Raw genomic sequence first — 25,336 nt, forward strand, 5'->3', positions numbered from 1 at the left:
AGGATAATTGCTTTACAATATTGTGTTGGTTTCTGCCATAGGTAAACCCCCTCCTCTGGAACCCACCCCACCCCCCGCACCCACACACACACAAGGCAGTCGGTCTCACCATTTGCTGACACTGCCCGAGTTAGACATCTTAGAGGATGGCAGCGCTGATACATGAGGACAGTCCAGCATTTGCATTAGCTGTAGATTCTAAGTCGTCCCTCCCAACCACGGCTGCGCCCCCACCGCCCGTTGCCATCGACTGCTCAGTCGTGTTTGTCAGCGCAGAGATGCCCTGAGAACAGATGCTATAAAGGGAAAGTAAGACAGTTGGGAAAGGAGGTTCGGTTGGCGTCTTGTGCCTGTGTTCACCGCCGTGTCCTGTCCCGGTCACACTCTGGTGGGTTTGCGCTGAGTGTCTGGCAGCCTGGCTCTCGGCTTCCTTGCATTTTCTGACGCGTCCTCTGCCCCCTCCCAGTTCCTTCCATCCCCCTGGATGTCCTCTCGGCCTCAAACTCCTCTTCTCAGCTGATCGTGAAGTGGAACCCGCCCTCCCTGCCCAACGGCAACCTGAGCTACTACATCGTGCGCTGGCAGCGCCAGCCCCAGGACAGCTACCTGTACCGGCACAACTACTGCTCCAAAGGTGAGGGGGCGGCCGGCGGCGTCTGTGGGGAGTGGGCGGCAGCGGCGGGCCTGAGCTCGGGGCGCGGGCTCTCCCTTCCCGGCAGCCCGTGTAACTTGGCTCGCACGGGGCCACTCTCTTCCAAGCAGACAAAATCCCCATCAGGAAGTACGCCGACGGCACCATCGACGTCGAGGAGGTGACGGAGAACCCCAAGACCGAGGTGTGCGGCGGGGAGAAAGGGCCGTGCTGCGCTTGCCCCAAAACCGAAGCTGAGAAGCAGGCGGAGAAGGAGGAGGCCGAGTACCGCAAGGTCTTCGAGAACTTCCTGCACAACGCCATCTTCGTGCCCAGGTACCACCATTTTCGTGCCCGGGTACCGCCATCTTGGTGCCCGGGCACCGCCATCTTTGCACCCAGGCCCCACGTCCGCCGCGGTGTCCCCGCCCCCACCCCAGCCCACCTTGCGCAGGTTGACAGCCCGGAAGTGAGGCCCCGGGGGCCATCACGGAGAGACCACAGGGCGGGCGATCGGCTGGGCAGGTGGGCGCTCAGCCCTGTCAGGCCAGGAGCTCGCAGCCTGCGCTGTGGGGGCCTCAGGGTGACAGCCGGCCAGCCCCCTGTGGGCTCAGGGAGTGGCAGGCAGCGGCCACAAGCAGACACCTGCAAGTGAAGGGGCCGGGGTTTGGGCCCTTCCTGCACCTCCCTGCTGGACTCCCAGCCTGGCCAAGGAGGGGCAAAGTGAGAAGGAGAAACTGACTCAGTTTTGAAAGGGGCTCCACTTCAATGCATAACCGAGCACCACAGGGTCCCTTGAAAAAGTTTGTGAAGCCGTGCCAAAGACAGCCTTTCCAAGACAAACAGCTCAACCCCAAGGCATCTATCTTCTCTGTTGCTCCAGCTGCCACTTCTGCCAAGTGGGGACAAAATGGAGGAAAATAAATGTGTAGAGCAGAATTATTCAAGTTGCCAAAAGCTGGGAACAACCTGTGTGTCCACCAGTAGATGAAGAGATGAGCCAATGTGGTCTTTCCCTGCAGTGGAATATTATTCAACCATGTAAAGGAATGAGATTCTGAACAACACGAATGAGCCTTGAAAACACTATGCTGAGTGAAAACAGCCAGATACAGACAGTGATATTACATGATTCCATGTGTGTGAAATATCCAGAACAGGCAAATTCATGGCAACGGAAAGTAGATTACAGATTACCAAGTGCTGGGAGAGGGAAAATGGGGAGTTACTCCTTACTCTGTGTAGAACTTCTGTTTGGGGTGATGAAAGATTTTGGTGATGGTTTCACAGCATTATGAATGTCATCAATGACACTGAATTTTATCCCTAAAAGTGGTTAAAATTATAAAGTTTAGTTAGCTTTTTTTTTTATTTTAAAAGTTTGTTTTACCACAACAAAAAATAGTTAAAAAATGAAAACATGAGGGACATTCAACAGGGCAGCCTTGTAGTGTCTGGGGAAGCAGATAGAAACGGGGTGGTGGCTGATAGTGCCTTTTTCTTCCCGAAAAATTGTAGCACAGGGTTTAGAAACGACCTCGTGCCTAAAGTCTGGGCAGAGCAGCAGGATCCAGGACAGTGTTTTACCTGTAAGCCTGTTTCCCCACCCCCGTGGCGTCCCTGTTGCCAGCGTGTTCTCCTGGGCATCCGTCTTCTCCCAGCTCCCCACCCGCAGGGATACCAGCGGCCCCCAGCTTCTGTTTATGCTGCATTTGCTTTGCCCTCAAAGGCTCTCTGAGGTTGTAGTAACAGAGGGTTTTGAAAGAGACTTCTATTTTCTGTCAGGTGACCTTCCTGGTATCTGTATACTAGTCAAAGATAGACATCTTACTTTAGAAGTCCTTAAAACAGGAAATCAAGACCTTTTAGAAGTGGAGGCACTAGCTTTTTCTTTTTTCCAGAATAAACTCCAGGTTGTTTAACAGCTTTCTTCCCCCTCCCTTCCTCTCCTGCCATTGAAACCATAGCACCTCCTGCCCTGCCCCACCAGTGACATGTTCTCACAGTGGATGGTAGGGCTGCAGCTCACGAGTTAGACGAGATGTTCTGTATATTGTGCATGCTTTCAAGAATCAGGAAGTTTGAGGGAGGTTAGAAAAGAGCTCAAAGATGTTTTCAAACTAGAACCCAGGTTCAGTGACTTTTCCACCACCCGGATTCATTAACAGTGAATTTGGGGCCTGGGCCTTCCTCCCAACAAACCAGGAAAGGACTGGTTCACAATTGGAAAAGGAGTACAATGAGGCCACATATTGTCACCTGCTTATGTAACTTATATGCAGAGTACTTCATGCAGAATGCTGGATGAACCACAAGCTGGAATCAAGGTTGCTGGGAGAAATATCAACAACCTCAGCTATGCAGATAACACCAGCCTAATGACAGAAGGTGAAGAGGAACTAAAGAGCCTCTTGATGAGGGTGAAAGAGGAGAGTGAAAAATCTGGCTTAAAACTCAACATTTGGACTTCCCTGGTAACTCAGTGATAAAGAATCCACTTGCTGGTGTAGGAGATGTGGGTTCGATTTGTGATCCTGGAGGAGCCCACATGCTGCAGAGCGACTCAGTCCATGCTCCACAGGTGTTGAACCTGCGCTCTAGAGCCCATACCCTGCAGCAAGAGAAGCCTGAGCACCGCAGCCAGAGAAAAAGCCCACATAGCAGCGAAGACCCAGCACAGCCAATAAATAAGTAAATAATTTAAAAAAGAAGTTAACATTCAAAAAACTAAGATTGTAACATCCAGTCCCATCACTTGATGGCATATAGATGGGGAGAAGTGGAAGCTGACTGACTTTATTTTCTTGGGCTCCAAAATCACTGTGGAGTGTGTGACTGCAGCCATGAAATTAAAAGATGCTTGTTCCTTGGAAGGAAAGCTATGACAAACCTAGACAGCGTATTAAAAAGTAGAGACATCACTCTGCCAACAGAGGTCCATATAATCAAAGCTATGGTTTTTCCAATAGCATGTTTGAATATGAAAGTTGGACCATAAAGAAAGCTGAGCACTGAAGAATTGATGCTTTTGAACTGTGATGCTGTAGAGTCCCTTGGACTGCAAGATCCAACCAGTGAATTCTAAAGGAAATCAACCCTAATTATTCACTGGAAGGACTGATACTGAAGCTGAAGCTCTGATAGTTTGGCCACCTGATGATAAGAGCCGACTCATTGGAAAAGGTCCTGATACTGGTAAAGATGGAGGGCAGGAGGAAAAAGGGGCAAAAGAGGATAAGATGGTTGGATGACATCACCGACTTAACAGTGAAGGACGAGGAAGCCTGGAATGCTGCAGTCAATGGAGTCGCAAAGAGTTGGACACGACTGAGCGACTGAACAACAGCTATCGAGTAACCACTCAGGGAGCAAGAGGGTGGTTTGCATGGTGAGGCTGAGGTTTGTAGTGCAGAGAAAGCAAAATAAATGATGAGGAAGGAAATCCCCATATAATTTGTTGGTTGTTATACAAGGGGGTTGAATAGCTCCTTTTATTCCAAGGTGAAGATTTTTCTTTTCTTTCTCTCACTCTGGCTCGAGTCAGAGGAAAGACAAGAGAGGCAGAAGCCCTCACTCACAAGCCACGTTTCACTCTTCCTTGCAGACCCGAACGGAAGCGGAGGGAGGTCATGCAGATTGCCAACACCACCATGTCCAGCCGGGGCAGGAACACCACGGTGCTGGACACCTACAACATCACAGACCCGGAAGAGCTCGAGACCGAGTACCCTTTCTTTGAGAGCAGAGTGGACAACAAGGAGAGAACTGTCATCTCCAACCTCCGGCCTTTTACTCTGTACCGAATCGACATCCACAGCTGTAACCATGAGGCTGAGAAGCTTGGCTGCAGCGCTTCCAACTTTGTCTTTGCAAGAACCATGCCTGCAGGTACAGTGTGATCCAGCTCACCCACACCCAACCTAGTGGAGCAGACTGATTGGAAGAGACGGAGGCTGGCACTCTTAGTCTCAGTCCTGCTGATTAAAGAACAGTGGTCATTTACATGTGACTTGGAAGCCCAACAGGGAATGGCATCCATGCATAGCGACCCCACTCCCACCCCAGTTTCTCCATGCAAAGTACTTTGAGAGCAGGGAGCTCGACTCAGGATCGACTCTTTTCCTTCTTCTCGTGGGTGTGCATTATGCATTCCCACAGCCCTTTTCTGCCAGGCCCCTCCCTGAGTTTCCATGAAATCCCCAGTGTTCAGCCCTGATTCAGAGTGAGCATCACTCTTCAGGGACAGCTCCCATGCAGTCTTTGGTCCTGCTTGCTTAATCTTCACCTTCCCCTTGTAAGTTAGAAGCTGCCTATGGCTCAGACAGCCACACATCCACCTTTCAGGATGGGCAAACTGCAGCATTTGCTTCCCTGCAGAGCTGGCAGGGAACACAGAGTGTCTGCGTCTGGGGATGGGGCCTCCTGGGTTCGGTTCCAGCCTCTGCCAGCCAACCCAGCCTTCGTCTCCTCACCATCCCAGGAGAGACACAGCCCAGCTGATTTCTCAGAGCTCTTCCCAGCTGGAACTTGCAGTGACTTTGCTCACCACCTGGTGTACTACTTTAAGAAACACAAGCAAGAGAGCAAGCACCCCAGCCTCCCCCAGCAGCTGGAGGAATCGCTGATTCCACCCCAGCGAGCTTGTGCTCAGCACCAGCTTCCTGGCGGCTTTCTCCCAGGCAGGCTTGAGGACCATCCTTCACACCTGCCCAGAAATTGCATCTGCCACATGCAGATGCAGAGCACAGGCAGGGCCCAGGACCCAGCCTGCAGGGTCACGCTGCGCCTTTTCCATGCTGCTGGTATCGATGGCATCGCATAGAAGCCGAGAACCAGACCTGAGTGACTTGAATTGCCAAGATTGTCCTCCTGTGCTTGAGAGTAGGCTTTTCTGTTGGGGGACCGGAGTGGGAAGGGAGGGTATGGTGGCATCTCGAGACTTACAATCATTAGCTTGTTCCGATTCCAAAACCCCTGCTGTGTGTGCATGGCCAGGCCAAGAGGAGTCACAGCGACTGCTGTCCACTGTCCTGTGTGAGGGGTTGGGGAGGCCGTTCTTAAGTTAGTCCAGTGTTTCTGTCCCTCCTTGGGGGCTCGAATCTAACTTTCTTGCCTGTTTCAATTGTTGCACAGAAGGAGCAGACGACATTCCTGGGCCGGTGACCTGGGAGCCAAGGCCTGAGAACTCCATCTTTTTAAAATGGCCAGAACCTGAGAATCCCAATGGATTGATCCTCATGTATGAAATAAAATATGGATCCCAAGTCGAGGTGAGTCTGGACGCCGAGCACGTGTGGGTGCATTTCTGTTACAGATGTGTACATTACACTGAGACACAGGGCACCCCCCGGTTAGCTGAAGACTACACAATGGAATAAGGAGGTGAGTCAGTGAGAATTTAGGTCTTTGTAGCAGCTCTCTGCTCTTTGAGGAGTTTTCACAGCGTGCAAGGAGTTGGCTTATCCTCACCCCCCAAGAAACTGTTTCTTTACAGAAAGTGATCTTTCGGCCTAGAGACTGGTCTTAATAACTTAATCTTTCTGAAACACTTTTTGGTTAAAGTAATAAGGTCTGGTTAGGGCTTGGGTGCGCTTTCAGTTACCGGAGGACTGCCACCACGTAGAGCCGGTGTTTGCCCTTTTCCTGAGAATCGGCGTCAGCATCAGCGGGAGGCGAGCGGCCAGGCGGCCACAGCTGTCCGTTTCCAACGTGCGTGGGGAATTGACACCTGTGTTTTATATCTTCCAGGATCAGCGGGAATGTGTGTCCAGACAGGAGTATAGGAAGTATGGAGGAGCCAAGCTAAACCGGCTCAACCCAGGGAACTACACAGCCCGGATCCAGGCCACCTCTCTCTCTGGGAATGGGTCGTGGACGGATCCCGTGTTCTTCTACGTTCAGGCCAAGAGTAAGGCCATGGTGGGAGCCGCTGATGGGGCTGGGACCGGGGAAGCCCGATTTTCTGATTCCCATCACCCACCACCGAGAAGAGGCACACTAATGCCAGCATCCCGTCTGGGAGCTCAGGCCAGGGAGCTGCTGCACGTGGAGTCCCTGCCTCAGGGACCCTCTTTTGAGGGAGTCAGCAAGGGGGCCCTTGCTCTCAGCTTGATGTATGTCCAGAGCATTTTACAAAGTACTGAATTGACCATTCTGCCTTCTGCCTCGTCAGGGATGCTGCTTAGGGCTCAGACTCAGGGCTTAGCATCCTAAGGGGGGACAAAACCCAGGGGCCTTCTGGTCCAGCCTGCTTCAGGGCAGGAGCCATCGCCATGACAGAATCCCAGGCCGAGGCAGCGCCCCATCACTGCTCGTTGGTAAAATACAGATGTGCTTATAAAGCAGCAACGCACACTGAGAGTACACGGTACTCCCTGTGTGGTGATGGGCTTCCCAGGTGGCGCGAGTGGTAAGGAACCTCCTGCTGAAACAGAAGATGTGAGAGACTTGGGTTCGATCCCTGGGTCAGGACAGTCGCCTGGAGGAAAGCATGGCAGCGCAGTCCAGTATTCCTGCCTGGAGAATCTCATGGACAGAGGAGCCTGGCGGGCTACAGTCCGTGGGGCTGCAAAGTGTTGGACACAGCTGAAGCAACCTAGCACGCATGCACACACACACTCCCCATTTGGCACAGAGGCTGGGCCGTGTGCTGAGTTTACGCTGAAACCATCAACACGACAGTATTCTTAGAAGGCCATTCTATGTGAGGATTTTAGATTTTAAAACCGAGTTTTGTAAAATGTATGAGCACAAGGGCACTGTACTTGCTTGGCCAAGAAAATTCGGTATTTTCGGTTGGTGACATAAATATTCCTTGTTATTTCCATTTTGAGTTTGTACTATTTTGTAGTAGAAACCAGATTTTTAAGATTATTTCATGTTCAGATAATGGGATCAGACTGGTTGTAATACTATTCCTAACTGCTTGCTGGAGAAAAAGCGACCCCCGCGTGCTGAGTGGTGCTTCTTTTGGGTCGAGTGGGCAGTTCCCACTGCCCTGGTCCCCTCTGGCGTCCACACCCGTGCTGCTCTGGTCCGGCGTCTGAGTTATTAAACTCAAGATTCAGTGGATCCAGCAGTCCATCTGGTTAGTGCCTGAAAGTCCAAGACACGCATGATATTTAGAAATCTCCAGTGTGACAGATACCAAAAGAAGGATGGGGGGAAATAGAATTGCCAACCTTGAGACATCATTTTGTGAGCCTGGAACTGTATGAGGGCTAAACAGATGCTTAAACAGATCGTTCCGTCATCTGAAATGGTCTGAATTCTCCATGCGCCCCGCTTCACCTGCTTTTTACAGTTGGCAGGTGCCATGCCCTCCAGCGAGGGAACTTTCTCCGTACTCCCAGAGCCCTCCCCAAAGAAGCGACTTCTTGGCCTGCTCTGCGGCCTTCCCCTGTCCACATCCATCCCTCAGGAACAGGGCCCAGGTTTAGAGGACTTGGGCGGCGCTGTGTTCTTTGAAACAGCAGCATGGGCTTCTGAGGCGTGGTGAGCTTGGCTTGTCGGCGAGAAGCCGTCCTATCTGCTGTCGCCCCCCGTTAACCCTGTGGGTCCTGGGAGCCCGTGGGAGACCCAGAGCCCCTCTGGTGGCACCTTTCCAGCAGGAGTTGGCAAACACCACCGGGAAATTGGATCTGTGTGCCTGCTTTACTATCAAGAGGCTGTTCCTTGTGTCAGACCAGATTCCCTCCTGCTACGATTGAACCTCCTCTCCTGTTCGGTCCTCAGAGGAGACAGAAGCTTTGGAAGCTTTCTGGCAACTGCTCTCCTTTTAGGAGCCCTTCATGTGCTTGAATACTATTAAATTACTCTTCAGGCTTTTCTTCTCCAGACTAAATAATCTCAAGTTTGGGGCCCTTTCTCATAAGCCAGTCTCAGAAACCAATTTTCCAGCTATTCAATCATTTTGTTCTTCTCTGGATGTGTTCCAGTTTCTCCATGTCCCTGTTGAAATGTGAAACTCAAAAAGAACATGGTACAACCTGACCAGTAGTATAAGTGATACAAATAGAATAAATAGTCCTCAGGGAGCGAGCAAAAAAAACCCTCCATTAGCTTCCCAAAAGCCGTGTTAACTTGCAACTGTTTTCAAGAACTAGGAAATGTAGGAGCCTGCATCCATTTCTAGAGCATTTTGATAAAAATACTTTAATTAAAAAAATACGTTTAATAGTCCTTACAGAGTAATAATAATAGTAGTATTTAGTAGCAAAGTAATTATTGATGGGGGAGCTTAATAGATGTAACTGGTTCCCCAGTGAGTTCCACCCTCATTTCCACATAGACATTTCTCAAATATCCCACAGGCGCTTGAGATGCCTCGTGCACAAAACCAGAATCACAGATGGCACCTTCAGAAGCCTTCTCCGCTCTGCCCCCAGTTCCTCAGCTCAGTCTGTGGCCCCGTAACCCGCACAGTCCCCAAGCCAGGAGCCTCACGGCCACTGCTCCCCTTTCCTTCTCTCCTGCCGCCCACTTCTCATTCAAACCCGTGGCTCATCTTTTCTGCCTCTGCGTTCTCTCCGAGTCCAGCTTCTGTAGCCACCACCACCACCTCAGCTCAGAGCCTCTAAGGCACTTACTTCATGGAAAGAGTGCGAGCTGGGGTACAGGAAGCCTAAGTACCCCCGCTGCCTGTGTGACCTTGTGGGGGACAGTTCATCTCTGTGAGTCTCGGTCATTCGTAGAAAAGGAGCAGTGATTCCCTCAAGAGGTCCAAGTTGGGCAATGCAGAACATGCCCAGGACCCCTCCCTTGGAGAGGGCAGAGTCCCCTCCCCACTGCCAGCCGCTCAGGCTGTCCTCGGGTACAGCCAGCTCTCCCCACCCAAGTGCTATCAAGTTTACTGTAGGGCTGGAGGGTTCTTCCCTATTCCTCCTCATCTGCAGAGTGCAGTTCACGCTGCTCGGCCTGGTCAGGGCCCCTGGGAGCCGGCCCTGACTTCTCTGCATGTCACTTCCAGCCATGCTATGCTTGGCCAGCTTCTCCTGACTCCCTCCACACTCTTGTTTCCTCCCTGCCCCCTTGAAGTGTGTGCGGTCTACTTGTGGTTCTGCTACCTGTGGACAGGTTGATTGTCAGCATCCAGCTGAATTTTCTAAGCGTGTGGATCAGTGTCCAGCCTGTCATCTGTCATCTAAGAGCTGAGCGTGGTAACGAGCAGGTGTGAGCTCTGTGGTCTCAGACTGTAACTGTGGCCTCTGATGTTTAGGGGAGAATTCAGAGCAGCTTTGGTAAAGGGCGCCATCCAATTACTTGTGTTTTTTTAGGTTGTCTGTGGACGTATCTTAAGACAGATTGAGCTTGAGCACTATATACATAAAAAGCTATTCATCTTATTTTAGCAAATGTATGCAACTCCATTAATAGTCATCTAACTGTGTGTGTCTGCGTGTGTGCACTCAGTTGTGTCCAACTCTTTTCAACCCTGTGGGCTGCGGCCCACCAGATTTTCCAGGCGATAATACTGGCATGGGTTGCCATTTCCTACCCCAGGGATTGAACCCAGGTCTCCCAGATCTCCTGCATTGCAGGAGGATTCTTTAGCACTGAGCCACCAGAGATTATTTTACTTGAATCCATCATTTGAACTGCTTCAGAATATACTTAGGTTGACAATAAAAATGACTCTATTTCTCAGTCTGCACTTCTTTAATATTTTTGCAAATGACTTGGTTTTCTTTCTCTTTTTTTGTTATAGCCAACTAGACTTCCTAGTTCGTGATAAGCAATAGAGGAATTCTCAGGGATTTTTTTTTTCATACTTTTAACTGAATATGAAATATGTTCATCTCCTGACATGCTCTCATTTCTGGCTTGTTTCTGCAGCGACATATGAGAACTTCATCCACCTGATCATCGCTCTGCCCATTGCGGTTCTGTTGATAGTGGGAGGCTTGGTTATGATGCTGTACGTCTTCCATAGAAAAAGGTGAGTGCCTTGGTGCGAAGTTCAGACACTTGCTGCTTTGGACTGGTTTGATGATTTGAACCTGAGTTAAGATGAACTTTTTGAGGAGTTTAAGGAAATATCTTATGGATCAGAAAATCTGATTTTCCAGTCAAATGTTCTTTGCAGAAAAAGAGAACATTTTCTAATGATTCAACAGCAGAAATTTTTTTTTTTTTTTTTTTTTTTGGAGTCTGGTTGACCCATCACAGATATTGCTGCTTCTGCAAAGCTTTTTCAAACATGGTATTTTAACTCTGTCCATAAAATAAGCTTTCAGTTTCCGATGAAGTAAAGAAAGAAATGTTACTGATTTGGGGCCAAGGAGGAAGCCAAGAGAGGCCTTAGGGTGAGCTGTCCCGATGGCACTCCCCTCCCCCACTCCTCTGTCCTTAATGAATCAGAACAAATAAAACAGATGAAAGTACAAACAGAAATGTGTGGGTTTTTTTTTTTTTTTTTTCCTAACCTAAACTTCATCTTTTTGGCAGAAATAGCAGCAGGCTGGGAAATGGAGTGCTGTACGCCTCTGTGAACCCGGAGTATTTCAGCGCAGCTGATGGTAAGTCCCTGCCTGAGATCCCAGCTCGGGAGCTTTTGAGCGTTAGTAATTCAGGGGAAGATGTTTGCGTTGTTTTGAGGTACCTTTGACCTCAGATCTGTCTTCATTAACACTTCATTTTTTTAAAAAAACCAAAGTTTTGAGCAATTCACTGCATATGTCAAAAATTCTAGGACTGTCTGAGCTGCCCCAAGGGAATACGGGCCTCAGAGATGAATGTGGCCAACACAGTAATTCATTTATTTAATTGCCTGAAATTTTATGCTAGAATGAAAAAAGCTGTGTAATTGTCAACATCCAGTTGAAGATATGCTGGAGCTGACAAAGCAGTCCTTTTAAACTAGTTTTACCTTGAGTTCCATGTCTTTAAAATTGTCTTTGATCACCACGGCTTCTCAGCTTTTTGTATCTTGGAGATTTTCTGTTCATTCCCTCCTGACTAGGGTCTCCATGGCCCGTTCACATTCCCTCTGGTAATTACTCATGAAAGCTGTTTAATTTAAACGGCTGAGAAAGTCTGACTTGGAAGTTGGATTGTGCTTTTTTCCCCCTTTTTTGCTTTCTTGTCTTCCTAGTTTGCCAAAATCCAAACTTTTCAAAGTAAGTCAAGGTGAGCCCTTTGCCATTGGGTGCCACTAACTGGCCCTTTGCTAGGGGCATTCACAAATGCCAACCCATTTGATCGCTACATCCTTATGAAGGTGAAAATGTTAGTCACTTAGTCATGTCTGACTCCTTGCAAACCCATGCATGGACTGTAGCCCGCCAGGCTCCTCTGTCCAAGGCATTCTCCAGGCAAGAACACTGGAGTGGGCAGCCATTCCCTTCTCCAGGAATCTTCCTGACCCAGGAATCAAGCCCTGGTCTCCTGGATTGCAGGCAGATTCCTTACCGTCTGAGCCGCCAAGAAACCCTGTAGAATGGATTTTCTGATACTTCTCTGTCTCTTCGTTGGGTGATGAGGCTCAGAGAAGAAACACACCCAGGTCACAGAACTAGGCGGTTGAGAAGTCAGGGTAAAGCAGTCCTGGGCACTGTGTTAACGTGTGAGGCAGTTGCTGTGGGGAAGGACTGTGAGGTTCTGGGGGTATTGCAGGCAAGCTGGCCCGTGGGAGGAGCTGGACCCAGTCTGTCAAATGCATAAAGAGTGGAATTAGGTTAATATGTTCAGAAAATTGTTTGACTCGCTCATGCTTCAGAAGCAGAAGTGTGTATGCAGGAGACATGAAATAAAGAGTCCTGATTATTCTAACAGCTCATCCTCATCAAATGAGGAAACGATTAAAAGCACTATATATAAGTGTGTTATCTTTATTACTGTGATTCCTTTAATAATTTCTAATTCAAATTGTGTTTACAATAGAATCAGTCAAAAGCAGAGTCCTCTGAATGGGAATCAAATGTAGAAAGATGAGGACATTATAAAGGTCTTGCAAAGTTGTATTTTTAAAGGGCATATATGTGCTTCCTTGGTGGTCCAGTGGTTAAGAATATGCCTTGCAATGCAAGGGACACTGATTTGATCCCTGGTTGAGGAAGATCCCACATGCCAGGGAGCAGCTAACCCCTTGACCCACGGCTGCTGGGCAAACACTCGCAAATGCACAAGCCGCAGGTACTGAAGCCCACACACCTGGAGCCTGAGCTCTGCCACGAGAGAAGCCACCACGGTGAGAAGCCTGCGCACTGCAACAGAGTAGCCCCTGCCCGCAACAACTAGAGAAAGCCTGCGTGCTGCAACAAAAGCCCACCACAGCCAAAAATAAAACGGATAATTTTTTTAAACTAAAAGCCATATATGGGTACACACATACCTATACATCTGTGTGTGTATGTATGTATAAGGCACAGAGAATGTTCTGGAAGGATACATGCCAAACTTAAAAGACTAATTACTTGTGGAGGGGGTCTTTTTCTTTAAAAAAAAATGATTTTTATGCATTGTTTAGGTAAATGTAGTTTTTAATCAATTAATCTAATATAGATTATTATTATTAATTAATAATGTATTATTAATATAGGAAAATGCAGTGCTCTATCGGTTTGGAGTAACACTGCTGTAGAGAATAAAGCATAGAAGATTGGCATTTGCAGCTTTGACTATGAAGTATCTAGGAAGTTTGAGAGCACACAATCAAATCAGACTCTAATGGCAATTTGAATTCAAGTTCTGTGTCTTTCCAGAGTGCTTTCATAATGTAATCTCTTGATTCTTTAAAAACAAAACAAAGAAAGCTTACTGTCACTCAGGCCAACAGGTAGAAATACTGTCACGTTATTTGAACTTAATTTATTTGGCCTTTGGATAAGCATCTTATAACTAGTTTCCTCAAGGGGCAACAAAATGACATCGCAGTTCAAAAATGCTTAAAAAACTTCTCTCTCCTAGAGCTGATCTGCATGTCACCATTCTCCAAGTACACTGAAAATCCCCTCCAGGGAAACGCTGATAGCATTGTGTGCGTAAGCCTCTGCTGCCCGGCAGGGCTTAGCGCTGCTGGCTGAAGTCAGAGCTGTTGGGTTGAATTGAGAGAAGGGATTGTGATTATTGACTTCAGCCACCTCCAAGGGATGAATGTGATTGGTTTTAGCTCCATGTTTCATGGTGAGCTACATAGCTAATTCTGATTAAAAGCAAGCCTGGATTTTCAGAGATAAATGGATATAGACTGTCTCTTTATGCTTTCTGAGGGGTATCAGAAAGAGTCTTACCTACTAGGGTGTCTTGCGTATTTACTCTCCTAAGCAAGCATCAGCCTCCTCTTCCAGGCTATAAACTGTCTAAGCCATATGGAGGGTGGAATTCCATTTGTGACATTCCTGAACACATACCTACGTGCTATGAAATACAAAAATGTACGTGAAAGAAAATTCTGTATTGATTAACATAGTCCATATTGGACATTCCTTAGAGGTGTAAATTGGTGGTATCTCCTGGGCCTGATTCATAGACATCTTTACTTTACGAGAGTGTCAGAATATAGCTGTCAACCCACTTCTCTTACATCCAGCCGGAGGCCCACAGTTAACATCTAAAAGTGTAAAGGCAAACACAGGTTCCCAGTCTTTCTGCATTTCTGAGCCAGGGCCATCTCTTTCCAATCAGTGGAGCTGGCCAGGGGTTCCCTTCTCAGACAAGCACGTGAGCACACAGCATTAGAAGAATACAGTTATAATTGAAATTTCTTATGAATCTATGGAACAGGTACATTTTACTTTAGTTCTCACCTACCCATCAGAGTGGTTGGATGGATTTTCTCCTCTTTTCTTTCTTTCCTCCCTTCTCCCTTTCCCTCTTTCTTTCTCCTTCCTCCTGCCTAGAAATATTTATTTATTTTCTTAAACCAGCTTGAGTCTGACCAGAAGCATAGGCTGGAGAGGAAATCATATTCAGGCTTAGTCATTGCCAAGCCTCACTCCCCAGCCCCTCACCCCAGTGATGGGAAGTCCCTGAGTTCACAGAGCCCAGGCCCAAGTCCTGGGGAGACCCTTCTGCTCATCAGCTGTCCCTTCATGCATGCTGGTCACCACTGACTACTCCTCGGTAGGAATGAGCACTGAGACAGAGCTCATCGCTTCCATAGCTCACTCAGTGCCCCAGGGTCTCTGCTCTGTCCAGGCTAGAGCAGAGCTACCCATGGAAGTGTTATTGCCAATCCCGTAAGAAACCTGAAATGTTTCTAGTAGCCATATATAAAATCGGAAAAAGAAACTAGTGAAATACATATTGATAACATTTTCTTTAACTCAGTATAGCCAAAGTATTATCAGTTTTAATATGCAGTCAGTATAAAAGTTACTGAAGTATTACATTATTTTTTGAAATCCAGTGTGGATTTTATACTTATAGCAACATCTGAAGTTGGACAACTTTCTGTTTCTTCCTTGCCGTTGGTATCTTTGAATTATCTAGAAATCCATGAGGACTTGAAATTCTAATGTTTGACTGTACAAGGGCCTTACTGACATCCCCAGCCTGTGGGAGATTCCAGAGCCAGCCATGTGCCTGTGTCCCCTGGTGCTCTCCTCTGTGGGCTCCAGGGAGTGGCACCTTGCCCTCCTTGGCCTGGAGTTTGCCCGGAACGCGTCCTGCCCAGCCCGGTCCCGCTGGCTCAGCTCCAGCCTCTTCCTTCTCAGTGTACGTGCCTGACGAGTGGGAGGTGGCCCGGGAGAAGATCACCATGAGCCGCGAGCTGGGCCAGGGCTCCTTCGGGATGGTCTACGAAGGCGTGGCCAAGGGCGTGGTCAAGGATGAGCCCGAGACCAGGGTGGCCATTAAGACGGTGAACGAGGCCGCCAGCATGCGCGAGCGGATCGAGTTTCTCAATGAGGCCTCGGTGATGAAGGAGTTCAATTGTCACCACGTGGTAAGAGGGGGCCCCGGGTGTGGGCCGCACACTCGGGGTTGCCATCTCGTCCCGGCTTCCAGGGGGCTCCCCGTCACCCCGCTGCTCCGTCAGATGCCGTGCACACCGAGGTTCCAGAGGCGGTGCAGGGCCAGCCCATGAGCCCCGGGGCCATCGTCCAGGCTCTGCTCCAGCTCGACGGTCCCAGCAGCGGGGAGCTGTGTCGTGGGGGGGCTCACCTGCTCAGCCCTTCTCACTGTGTCTTTCCTCACAGGTGCGCTTGCTGGGCGTGGTGTCCCAGGGCCAGCCGACGCTGGTCATCATGGAACTGATGACCCGGGGGGACCTCAAGAGTTATCTCCGGTCTCTGAGGCCAGAAATGGAGGTAAGTTTTGATTTTCATCCGCATCCCATGTCATCTGTTCCCTTTCCTTGAGAACCTTCCCCAGAAGATACCGTGTCTTTAAATTCGTGTACTTTTCTTGCTGCCTGCTTGGTTCTTGGTCCTCTATAGCTGCAGTCCCCAACCATTTTGGCACCAGGGACCGCTTTCATGGAAGACAGTTTTTCCACAGACCAGAGCCGGGGGATGATTTAGGGATGACTCGAGCGCGTTACATTCATTGTGCACTCCGTATGCGCGCTAAGTCGCTTCAGTCGTGTCCAACTCTCTGCAACCTATGCACTGTAGCCTGCCAGGCTCCTCTGTCCATGGGATTCTCCAGGAAAGAATACTGGAGTGGGCTGCCATTTCCTCCTCCAGGGGATCTTAAGGATCGAACCCACATGTCCTGCATTGCCCGCCAACTTTTTACCCACTGAGCCACCTTAAGAGAAGCCCTTACTGTGCGCTTTATTTCTAATCTAATACTGATGCCGATCTGCCAGGAGGTACTGGTCCATGGCCCAGAGATTGGGGACTCCTGCTTTATACGAAGGAGTTCCCTGACTACAGAGAGACCTGGATCTTCAGTGAGAGGCCCTTGCCAGTACGCAAGATACCCTGTTAACCAGACCCCTGTGGGATTTTGCTGCCACCTCATTCTTTCTACCCACCGCGTCAGCTCCTCCAGCACCGTCTCTCCAATTCCCACTGACAGACCTGTCCACACCCTGCCTCCCTGTGGCCTTTCCTGCCCGCACTCTGTCTGGGGTACCCATCTCTGCTGCCCCATCTTGGGCCGCGCTTGTCGGAGCTCAGTGTCAGGTTGACCCGCCTCTTCTGCTGGGATGCCTTCCCTCAGGCTGGTGCACAGACTCCCACTCCCTCAGAAGCCCACGTGCCACGCGCGCCTTCTTCCCTCCCGTGGGCAGTCTGAGCCGTTGAGCCGAGGGAGCCCTATTTCTGAAAATGGGGCTCCCTTCCTGCATCCACATTTCCGGCTTTATCCTCAGTCAGCATCTTGCTTGAGCTTCTGAATGATCATCGCCTCAGCTGACCCATGATCTCTTCCTAGTCTCGGGAAAAATATCAATTTGTATTACAAGCTTCAGGTTCATCACTGCGGTATCTCTTCTTCGGCAGCGTGAACCCAGCTTTTAATAATTTGGACGCATGACTTTTAAGAGAGTAGTTCTAAGAGTAAACTGGGAGATAAATACTTAGAAGGAATACTAGCCACGTCTGCCTTCCACTTGACTGCCTCGCTGGGCCTCCGGTCCTCACTGGGATCCTGACTTTGCTGCCTATTGAGGAAGCATTGGGTCTGCTGTATGAGCCTTGGATCCTGCCCTTGCTTTACTCTTTTTGAATGTCTGTAGCCTGTCTCTGAACTTAATCCTTTGTTTTCTTCATTTAATCGGCAACTGAATCTTCTCCCAAATAGTAGTTCCTTAGTTTTTGTTCCAAGCACTTGTTCACACGTGGCTTCCTTTACTCACAGCCGATGGGTGTGGTTCTGCGAGGCCCACGGAGCCCTGTGTGGACCGAGGCCCCAAGCAGGGAGGTTTGTGACACGCCCACCCTTTGTTCTGCCTCACGGGGCGCCCAGCTCCCCTGGACCTCAGTGCCTTGCCCCAGCCCGCTCTAACACCCAGACCAGCACAAAGGACCAAGGCTCCATCAGCTGGCGGCTGGGGGCGTGGCAGCGTGTTTCCTATCAGATTCATTGACGCAGCCTCTGAGGAGCCCGAAGCACTCGCTGCCCCCGTCCCCAGTCTCAGACACAGAGTGAAAAGCTCGTCACCCTCGCCTGGCTCTGCCCCTAGCTGTCTGCATCTCAGGCGGCGGCTTCGGACTCTGAGCCTTGGTTTCCTCCCCTGTGCCTAAGAGGGTTGGTCCTTCTCATATCAAAATTTCACTTTTAGGTTTGTCAGATTTAAAGTTGTCCTTTCTGGCCCATGTCAAGCATAAAGCTGCATGTGCTTGTCCTGTGGTTCTGTTGTGTTCTGCACGGCATCCTCTCCCCCCGCACCGAAGGTTCACGCGTTTCCCTTGCTGACCTGGATGCGCTTGTGTGCACGTCTTAAGCAGTTCTAAGCAAATTAAAGATTTCTGTTCTCTAAAACATCTGAAAGCATGGCAGTATTAGCGCTGTGAACTGACAGAAAGTCAGCCCTCTCTTTCAATAATTAAAATCAGGTTCCTTTCTTTGCTTCTGTTTTTATATTAATCCTGAATGGCCACTTCTAATAAAGAAAGAAAGTGAAGTCGCTCAGTCCTGTCCGACTCTTCGTGGCCCCATGGACTGTAGCCCGTGAGGCTCCTCCGTCCATGGGATTTTCCAGGCAGGAGTACTGGAGTGGGGTGCCATTTCCTTCTCTGTCATATTAATCATGAGAGGCCCCTTCTAATAAGCACCTAACTTAATACTCCACAGCTTCTTGAGCGTAAGCTTAACATTTTACTTTCAGTTTCCCAGTGCACCAGACCAGGCACATCTGAAGCCCTGGAAAGGCTCATCCGCACAAGGCCCCTTTCTGAAGGAAAGGGGTGTCTGGCTTACCCTTCGGGCCATCTCATCACTTCCCCAGGCAGCTCAGTGATGAGGATTTTAAACCACAGACATTCCTGATAGTAGCTTCAGAATTCAAGTGTAGGGAACCAACCCATAAGTACTTGGAAAGTTGTTACCCTGCTTTTAGAAGCCAACTTTGGGGCAGAAACTGCCCCCTCAGTGGGTAAAGCCAGCAGCCCCTAGGCATGGTCCCCAGTCACCCTCCTAGCAGTGACCCCCGCCTTGACCTCAGGGCTGTGAAAGAGCCCGGGCAGGAGCCAGCGCACACTCTTCTCGCGGCCCGGTCTTTGAGCTGGGGAGGGCACGCACGGGGCTGTCAAAGCAGGACGGCTTTAATGTCGCAGGAGGTGCTCTGTAGTCAGGGAAACCGAGGTAAAGTGTCAAACTCACTCAAGCAAGAGGTGGTCAGCACAGAAACCTTTTGGGATAAAGAAACTTGGCCACACATTTTATATGATGTTTTTCTAAGTGGACTTATTATTTGGGGGTATTTCTTTTCAGTGCTGAAGTCAGTATGTTGCCCTCCTCTGCAAAGAGGAAATGTTTATCCAAGTTACTTGTTGGACATCGGTCCCCTCCAGAGTAGGCGTCTGTTGAACTTAAATGAACTGTCAAAGGCTTGCTTTCCACAGCATGCACAGAAAATTATAAACCAAGGAATGCCACTCTGTAAGGGGAACAAATTAATCTTGATGTCTTTGTACTTTAGAAGAAAGTGGAAGGGAAAGAGAAGGATTAAGTAATTTATAACAAAGCTTTCATGGGAAATAATGTATCCAGTGTCCATTCAGGACTGTTTGCTTATTTCCACATGGCCTTTGTAATGTCCCCTCCCTCCTTTTCCCTGTATGGACTTGAATTGTAGACATAAAAGGAAGACTTAGACTAGTTATAATTTGAGTATCCAGAATTCTTAATATCAAAAATTCCTGGCTTCACTTTAAATGCTGTTAGTCCCACCGCAACACCAAAGGTGCTGGTCCGAGTTGTACTAATAGGCGCTTCTCTTTGCAGCTCTGCGCTGGGTCAGAGGGCAGTGCCACGGCCTCCTTCTGAGCCACTCCTGGTTTCCTCGCAGAATGACTTGGGGTGCTCAGGTTGCACAAAAGAGGATCGACAAACCCTGAAAGAGCGTGGGGTGGGAAAAATCCCTAAATTCTCACGTGTATCTTTTTTTTTTTTTTTTTTTTTTTTGATTCTCCAACAGAATAATCCAGTCCTAGCACCTCCCAGCCTAAGCAAAATGATCCAGATGGCTGGTGAGATTGCAGACGGCATGGCATACCTCAACGCCAATAAGTTTGTCCACAGAGACCTCGCTGCCCGGAACTGCATGGTGGCCGAAGATTTCACAGTCAAAATCGGAGGTGTGTTCTTAGCTTTTCGGATCTGAGCTAAAGTCGCACGTGTCTTAGGGACCCCATGGGCATTAGCCTGCCCAGGGAGAGATCTTCCCATGCATCCTGTGACTGCAGAGGCTTTGCTCTTGGGAGGCATGTGATTGTAGTTGGTAGTCAACCAGCCAGGCTGGCTCCAATCCCGATAGCACGTGGGCGCGGCGGTCCAGGCAGTGGGCAAGGGCGAGCTGAGGCCATGATCCCTGCAGGTGCCTCTCCTGGGATGTGGGGCATTTCTCCGCAGAACAGTTGTAAGCACCAGTTCCAAAAATAGTTGAGAAAATGTCCTCAGGCAATTTTGACTTGAACCTAAAAGTCACCATCCAGACTACCAGTATGTCCTCCAGTTGTCCAGCTTACAAGGAGTTTTCCAGACTCCGTGGAGTTTTCCAAGAGGTGAGGCCCCCTGGGTGGACCCCATGTGCAGAGCAGGCGTGGTGATGGGGGGTGGTCCCTCGGCGGGGGAAGGCCACTGCTCTCCAGGGCCCGCACTTGAGCTGGTCAGCCTCTGGGCTGCTGATCCTTGTGTGTGTGCTAAGTCGCTTCAGTCTTTGTAACCCTGTGAGCTGCAGCCCTCCAGGCTCCTCTGTCCATGGGATTCTCCAGGCAAGAATACTGGAGTGGGTTGCCACGCCCTTCTCCAGGGAATCTTCCTGGTCCAGGGATCAAACCCGCATCTCTTATGTCTCCTGCACTGGCAGGCGGGTTCTTCCAGCCCCACCTGGGATCTTTGTCATAACCCTGACTTGGTATCTAACCAGCCTGCTCCTTAGAACCCTGTTGTCACTGCCCACCATAACAGCAAAAATGTGAGTGGATTATATTTTTGGTCACTGGTTAGGAGTTTATTTCAGCCTTTAGGCTTGGCTTTAACTGTGGTCTTTGAATCTGCTTGATCAACACACATGTAACGTCAGGGCTGCTCAGGAACCACCTGCTCTTCCCACTGTGAGATGACGATGGTTCAGAAAAATGCTAAATATTTATTCTGAGAAGCCGCAGGAAGACCCTACATTCAAAAACTATTCAAAATTAGCCTCTCTGCCTAGCACATGTTCTGGAAGTGCTCACCTTCCTTTAGCAGAGCTGTGTTTTTTTTATCCACACAGTGATTTTGAATGAATTTTATGGCCCTTTGATAAACAGTGAGTAGCCCCTCTAGAATGGTTTCCCAAGTAGGATGTCTTTATCTTTCATTTGTAAGGAGCTTGAGGTGATGGATGGAGCTGTATCACAGAGCAAATATACTTGGCCATCAATTACTCCCTGTGTCCCTAGATTTGGCCCTTTGATGCTCCCGAGAGTCTGAGAGGCTGTCCCGCCCTGGGGCTCCCAGGGAAGACCCTCTGGCCGCTGCTGGGGCTTCCTCTGTGCTTCCGCTCCCTTCCCCTCCCTTCTCAGCGGTAACTCAGACTATTCCCACATGGATGCCCACCAGCTCCCCTTCCCCAGCTGTGGAGCCGGGCAGCCACTAACTAAACAAACCTGGTTCTGCCATCAGCAGCCTCGAGGCTTGAGGCAGGTGTCCTGAGCTCTGTGAGCCTCAGTGTCTTGACCTCGGAAGGGGGCATGATTGTAAGAGAGCCGTGAGATGCTGGAGGGACTGGGTGCAGGACAGCCCAGGGCGCCTCAGTGCCTGGCACGGGCACGTCCTGACTCCCTGCTGCTCCCTCACGGCCCTGCCTGCCCCGCAGTGCCACTGAGAATGCCCCCAAGAGCTGTTCTTGTGCCACTTGCCGCTGAGAGTCCAAATCAGCAAGGTCTCAGTTTACTATTTAACCAGGTGGCATATCTCTAGTGACATTTTCTTTGTACTTGTGTTTCTCTTCCTAAAATTCAAACTTTTTCTTTTCAGTTCAGGAAGAAATAGTCTATGTTCTTTTTCTGGGATTTTTTTTTTTCTTTTTGTACAAGTAAACGCAAATCCTCTAATTTGCATGTCACTGGATTAATTTGGATAGATAAGACTTCAGCTCTTCATTTTTATCCTTCACAAGGGTTCAAAAATGTTTTTCTAATACCCAGTGTCTAATGGATTACAAATACAGCAAGCAATTTTACCACAGGCAGTTCAATGGGCCTTAGCATAGGACAAGGAATTATGTTGGTTAGCATCCAAGGAACTTTGTTCTCTGTGTTTGCTTTGTAGCCTTACCTCTTTGTGGCAGAGTTAGAGACATAAATGAACATTTTAAAAAGGAGAGCGGCCCTTTCTCCTGAGAAGGAGATGGAAGAAGCCCTGTAAGGAGAGGTTACATGATTGAGTGGAAAATCAAAATCTGACAAAGAAGCAATAATTTAGGATTATAAAGCAAGCCTGCCATCAAACATAATTATGTGACTTCTTCTAGAGTCATGGAAAATGGAAGACATTTTCAAAAATGAGTGGGAGTATTATGTTGAAAAACATTATTGAGTAATAGCTTCGGGGCCTAGTAAATAGCATCTCTTAGGCAGCTTGCTGTGGACTTTTTTCACCATGAATTGGTACTCTCAATATTTTCCCCCTTATTAGACGGTGAAACTACTTTCATTTCCTCTGATAATGAGGCAGTGCTACCAAGTAAATAAAAGTCAACATGCTCCTGGCTATTTGGTCATGTTTTTAAACCACAGATAAATGACCTTTGCTCTGCACAGTATGTATTTTCCTGGTAAACTATGGGTCTTGATAATTTGTAAGATGCCTCTCATTTAAATGCAAAGAGGGAGCTAACGTTAACAGAACTATGGTATAAATATATTTAAAGGCAGAGCTGTCTGGACGTTTGCTTGTCATGTGACTCACTGACCCCCATCAGACGGCCGCACGGACGCCTACACGAGCGTCCCCTTGGCTCGGCCGCGGGCACAGGCCCTCTCTGAGCTGTCATTGTTCTCTCCGCTTCTGCCCCGCAGTGCTCACCCAGGGTAACCTCACGCCCTCTCTCCTCCTTACAGATTTTGGGATGACGAGAGACATCTATGAGACGGACTATTACCGGAAGGGGGGGAAGGGGCTGCTGCCCGTCCGCTGGATGTCCCCCGAGTCCCTCAAGGACGGAGTCTTCACCACTCACTCTGACGTCTGGTACGAGTCCTGTCCTGTCCCCCATTTTCTGTTCCCTGTTGCTCGTGTCCAGCTTTGGCTGAGTGTGATGCGGGCCACCCCCTCGTCATGGACATGTTCCTGTTGTCAGTGGGCACTTGTGGGACCTAAAGACTTTGTAGGACCAATATTTGTTTCAGTGCTGAGCTGCTCACTTGGTCGTTAGGAGACCCAGAGACACAACCCCAGAGGCTGGGATATGGGGACAAACCAGAAAACATCACCTCTTTCTGCTTCATCCCCTGCCTGCCTTCTCTCATTTTCTTTCACAATAAATAGATATTCTGTGTGTTGGGGGGGAGGGGTGGCGGTGGGGGTGGAAGGGTTGCTTCACCTAATTAAACCTTCAGATTGCAAACATTGCTTATTTTAGAGCCAAAGCTTGAGTCTTGATGTGTTTTCCTGCTGGTCCCATCTGCTGTCTGTCCTCTTCCAATGGGTCTTCCAAGGGGTCATCGTTGTTGACCCAGGGATGATGCGGAAAGCAAAATGCCCCCGTTAGTCATGGTCATTCTCAGGGTAGGGAGCGTCAGTTGAGGTTGCAGAAGCCTCCCACTCGCAGTGTTTGTTGCCGCTCCTCAGCAGCCTTGCGGAGAGGTGGTCAGGTTCTGAAATACGACTGAGGTTCTTGGCAGGCGAAGGGCCTGGCACATCTGCCTTCAAGAACGTCAGCTAGTTCATTGGCTGTCCTCTGGGGAGATCCCATCGCTGATGTGTTACAGAAATGGTAGTTGTTTATTCCAGCCATCAGGATGACCACATAGAGGAGTTCTTTAAACAGTGACAGACATCATTTTTTTTTTTTTTAACCTCTTGACCCTTCACAGTTCAAGGGACTTGGATCCTGTTTTGAAGACAGGTGCAAATTGGAAATAGCATCTGAATATGACCCAGCAAAGCATGATTGCTTCTTGAGCTCAAGTATGAGATCTGTTTTGCAATCAGTCGGTTCAAGATGCATCTCTCTTCATGGTCAAATCAAAGCGCTCAATGCCATTTTTAGATACAGAGATGACGGGGAGGGGCAGGCCTGGGTCCATGCTGCCTCTGTTTATTCTGGGATCCCTGCTTCCAACAACTTTGAGGTCAGCTTACAGGGCAATAAAATAGAAAACCACAGGAGCCAAGGAAAACAGGGGCAAGGCAGAAAGATAAAACTAGAGTTGTTGATATCCCTTAGGCTAAGTTTACCAAATTCTGGTTACAGGTGATTGTGAAAAGCTGCAGCAAAGCATGTTCATTGCCATTTTTCTCCCATTTGATGACATTGACATTATGAACCAGGAGGAAAAATACATATATACAAACAAGAGTAGTGATTTCATCTTCATTCTATTCACTGTTCAGGCTTTGACAGTGCTTTAGCTTTTTTTTTTTCTTTTTTTTTTTAATAGTCCTTGAGGATAACACTGGTAAGGTGGGTAGGCTAGGATGATGGAGAATATAGAGGGCTTCTCAGCGCCCCAGAATCTAAAGTGCGCCCTCTTGAAGGAATGAAAATCATTTCTGAGTGTATTCAATGGCACTGAACAGTCACCCCTGCGTAGTTAGAGTCTAGAAAGAAATGAAAAGAAGTGTATTTGACCTTGAAGGAGATACATCAAAATTTTAGGATAAGAAGGTGTTCTGAGGTCAGGACTGGTTCCCGAGCCCCACCTACAGTGTCACTGACAGCTGGCCATTGAGCTTCTGCTCGCATATTTCCCTGGTACTGCTAATTGCTCTCTCACAAGACAGACTGCCCTGATCCTTAAGACATCCTCGGGTTGGCAGGTCTTACTCATGCTTTGCTCAAGTTGGCCGCTTGTTGCTACCCCGTGGGCCCTTCTCTCTGCAAAACAACCTGCTCTGGTTTTGGTAAGACAGGCCTTGGAGTTATAAGGAAATGGTCTCTTGTCTCTGCTTGAAGCATCTCTGTGTTTCCCTGCTATCCTCAGAGACATTATCCCCAGGCCTTTGGGCTCTGTGTTGTTCCTCCTATAGCTCCCTTGTAGCACTGTGTCCCAAAGGAGTGGTTCCTTTGAGTTAGAAGACACAGGTGTGCCTTCTAGGCATGGAGGAAACCAGGCACAGGACTTGGGAGGTGGAACTCCCAGCCTGAAGGCGTGTTTCCTTCCTGAGCAACTTCATGGCCCTACGGCAGTCTTCATTTCCTGACTGACTGAGAAGCTTTCCAAGTGGCCACAAGCAGCCAGAGTCTTCTGCCCCACTCCTAGAGTTACTGGTTCTTCAGTGGGAAGTCCACATCAGCAGGGAGTGTGCAGGTTTCCATCTGCTGGTGGGTGGGACCCTGACAGTTCCCGTCCTGGTGTGAGGAGTGCTGACCTTAACCTGCACTGGGACTGATGTGAGACTCACAGCGGGTTGTCCCTTCCTTGGGGAAGACGCCCCAGTGCTCAT

The 25,336-nt window shown here is 49.0% G+C and overlaps 1 protein-coding gene across 4 annotated transcripts in view; it reads left to right on the top strand.

Annotated features, from left to right (window-relative positions):
• The window catches only part of IGF1R (insulin like growth factor 1 receptor), a 306,192-nt gene that overhangs the window by 267,931 nt on the left and 12,925 nt on the right, over window positions 1-25,336 (top strand). For all 4 annotated transcript variants that reach the window (XM_055556577.1, XM_055556578.1, XM_055556579.1 and 1 more), the window contains exons 9-19: window positions 467-634; window positions 763-967; window positions 4,236-4,519; window positions 5,765-5,901; window positions 6,380-6,539; window positions 10,466-10,568; window positions 11,078-11,148; window positions 15,286-15,515; window positions 15,769-15,879; window positions 19,659-19,818; window positions 22,789-22,918. In XM_055556577.1, coding sequence (XP_055412552.1) covers window positions 467-634; window positions 763-967; window positions 4,236-4,519; window positions 5,765-5,901; window positions 6,380-6,539; window positions 10,466-10,568; window positions 11,078-11,148; window positions 15,286-15,515; window positions 15,769-15,879; window positions 19,659-19,818; window positions 22,789-22,918 — 1,759 coding nt within the window. The remainder of the gene's footprint in view (window positions 1-466; window positions 635-762; window positions 968-4,235; window positions 4,520-5,764; window positions 5,902-6,379; window positions 6,540-10,465; window positions 10,569-11,077; window positions 11,149-15,285; window positions 15,516-15,768; window positions 15,880-19,658; window positions 19,819-22,788; window positions 22,919-25,336) is intronic.

The sequence above is a fragment of the Bubalus kerabau genome, chromosome 19 (genome assembly GCF_029407905.1).
Source record: "Bubalus kerabau isolate K-KA32 ecotype Philippines breed swamp buffalo chromosome 19, PCC_UOA_SB_1v2, whole genome shotgun sequence".
Lineage (NCBI taxonomy): Eukaryota > Metazoa > Chordata > Mammalia > Artiodactyla > Bovidae > Bubalus > Bubalus kerabau.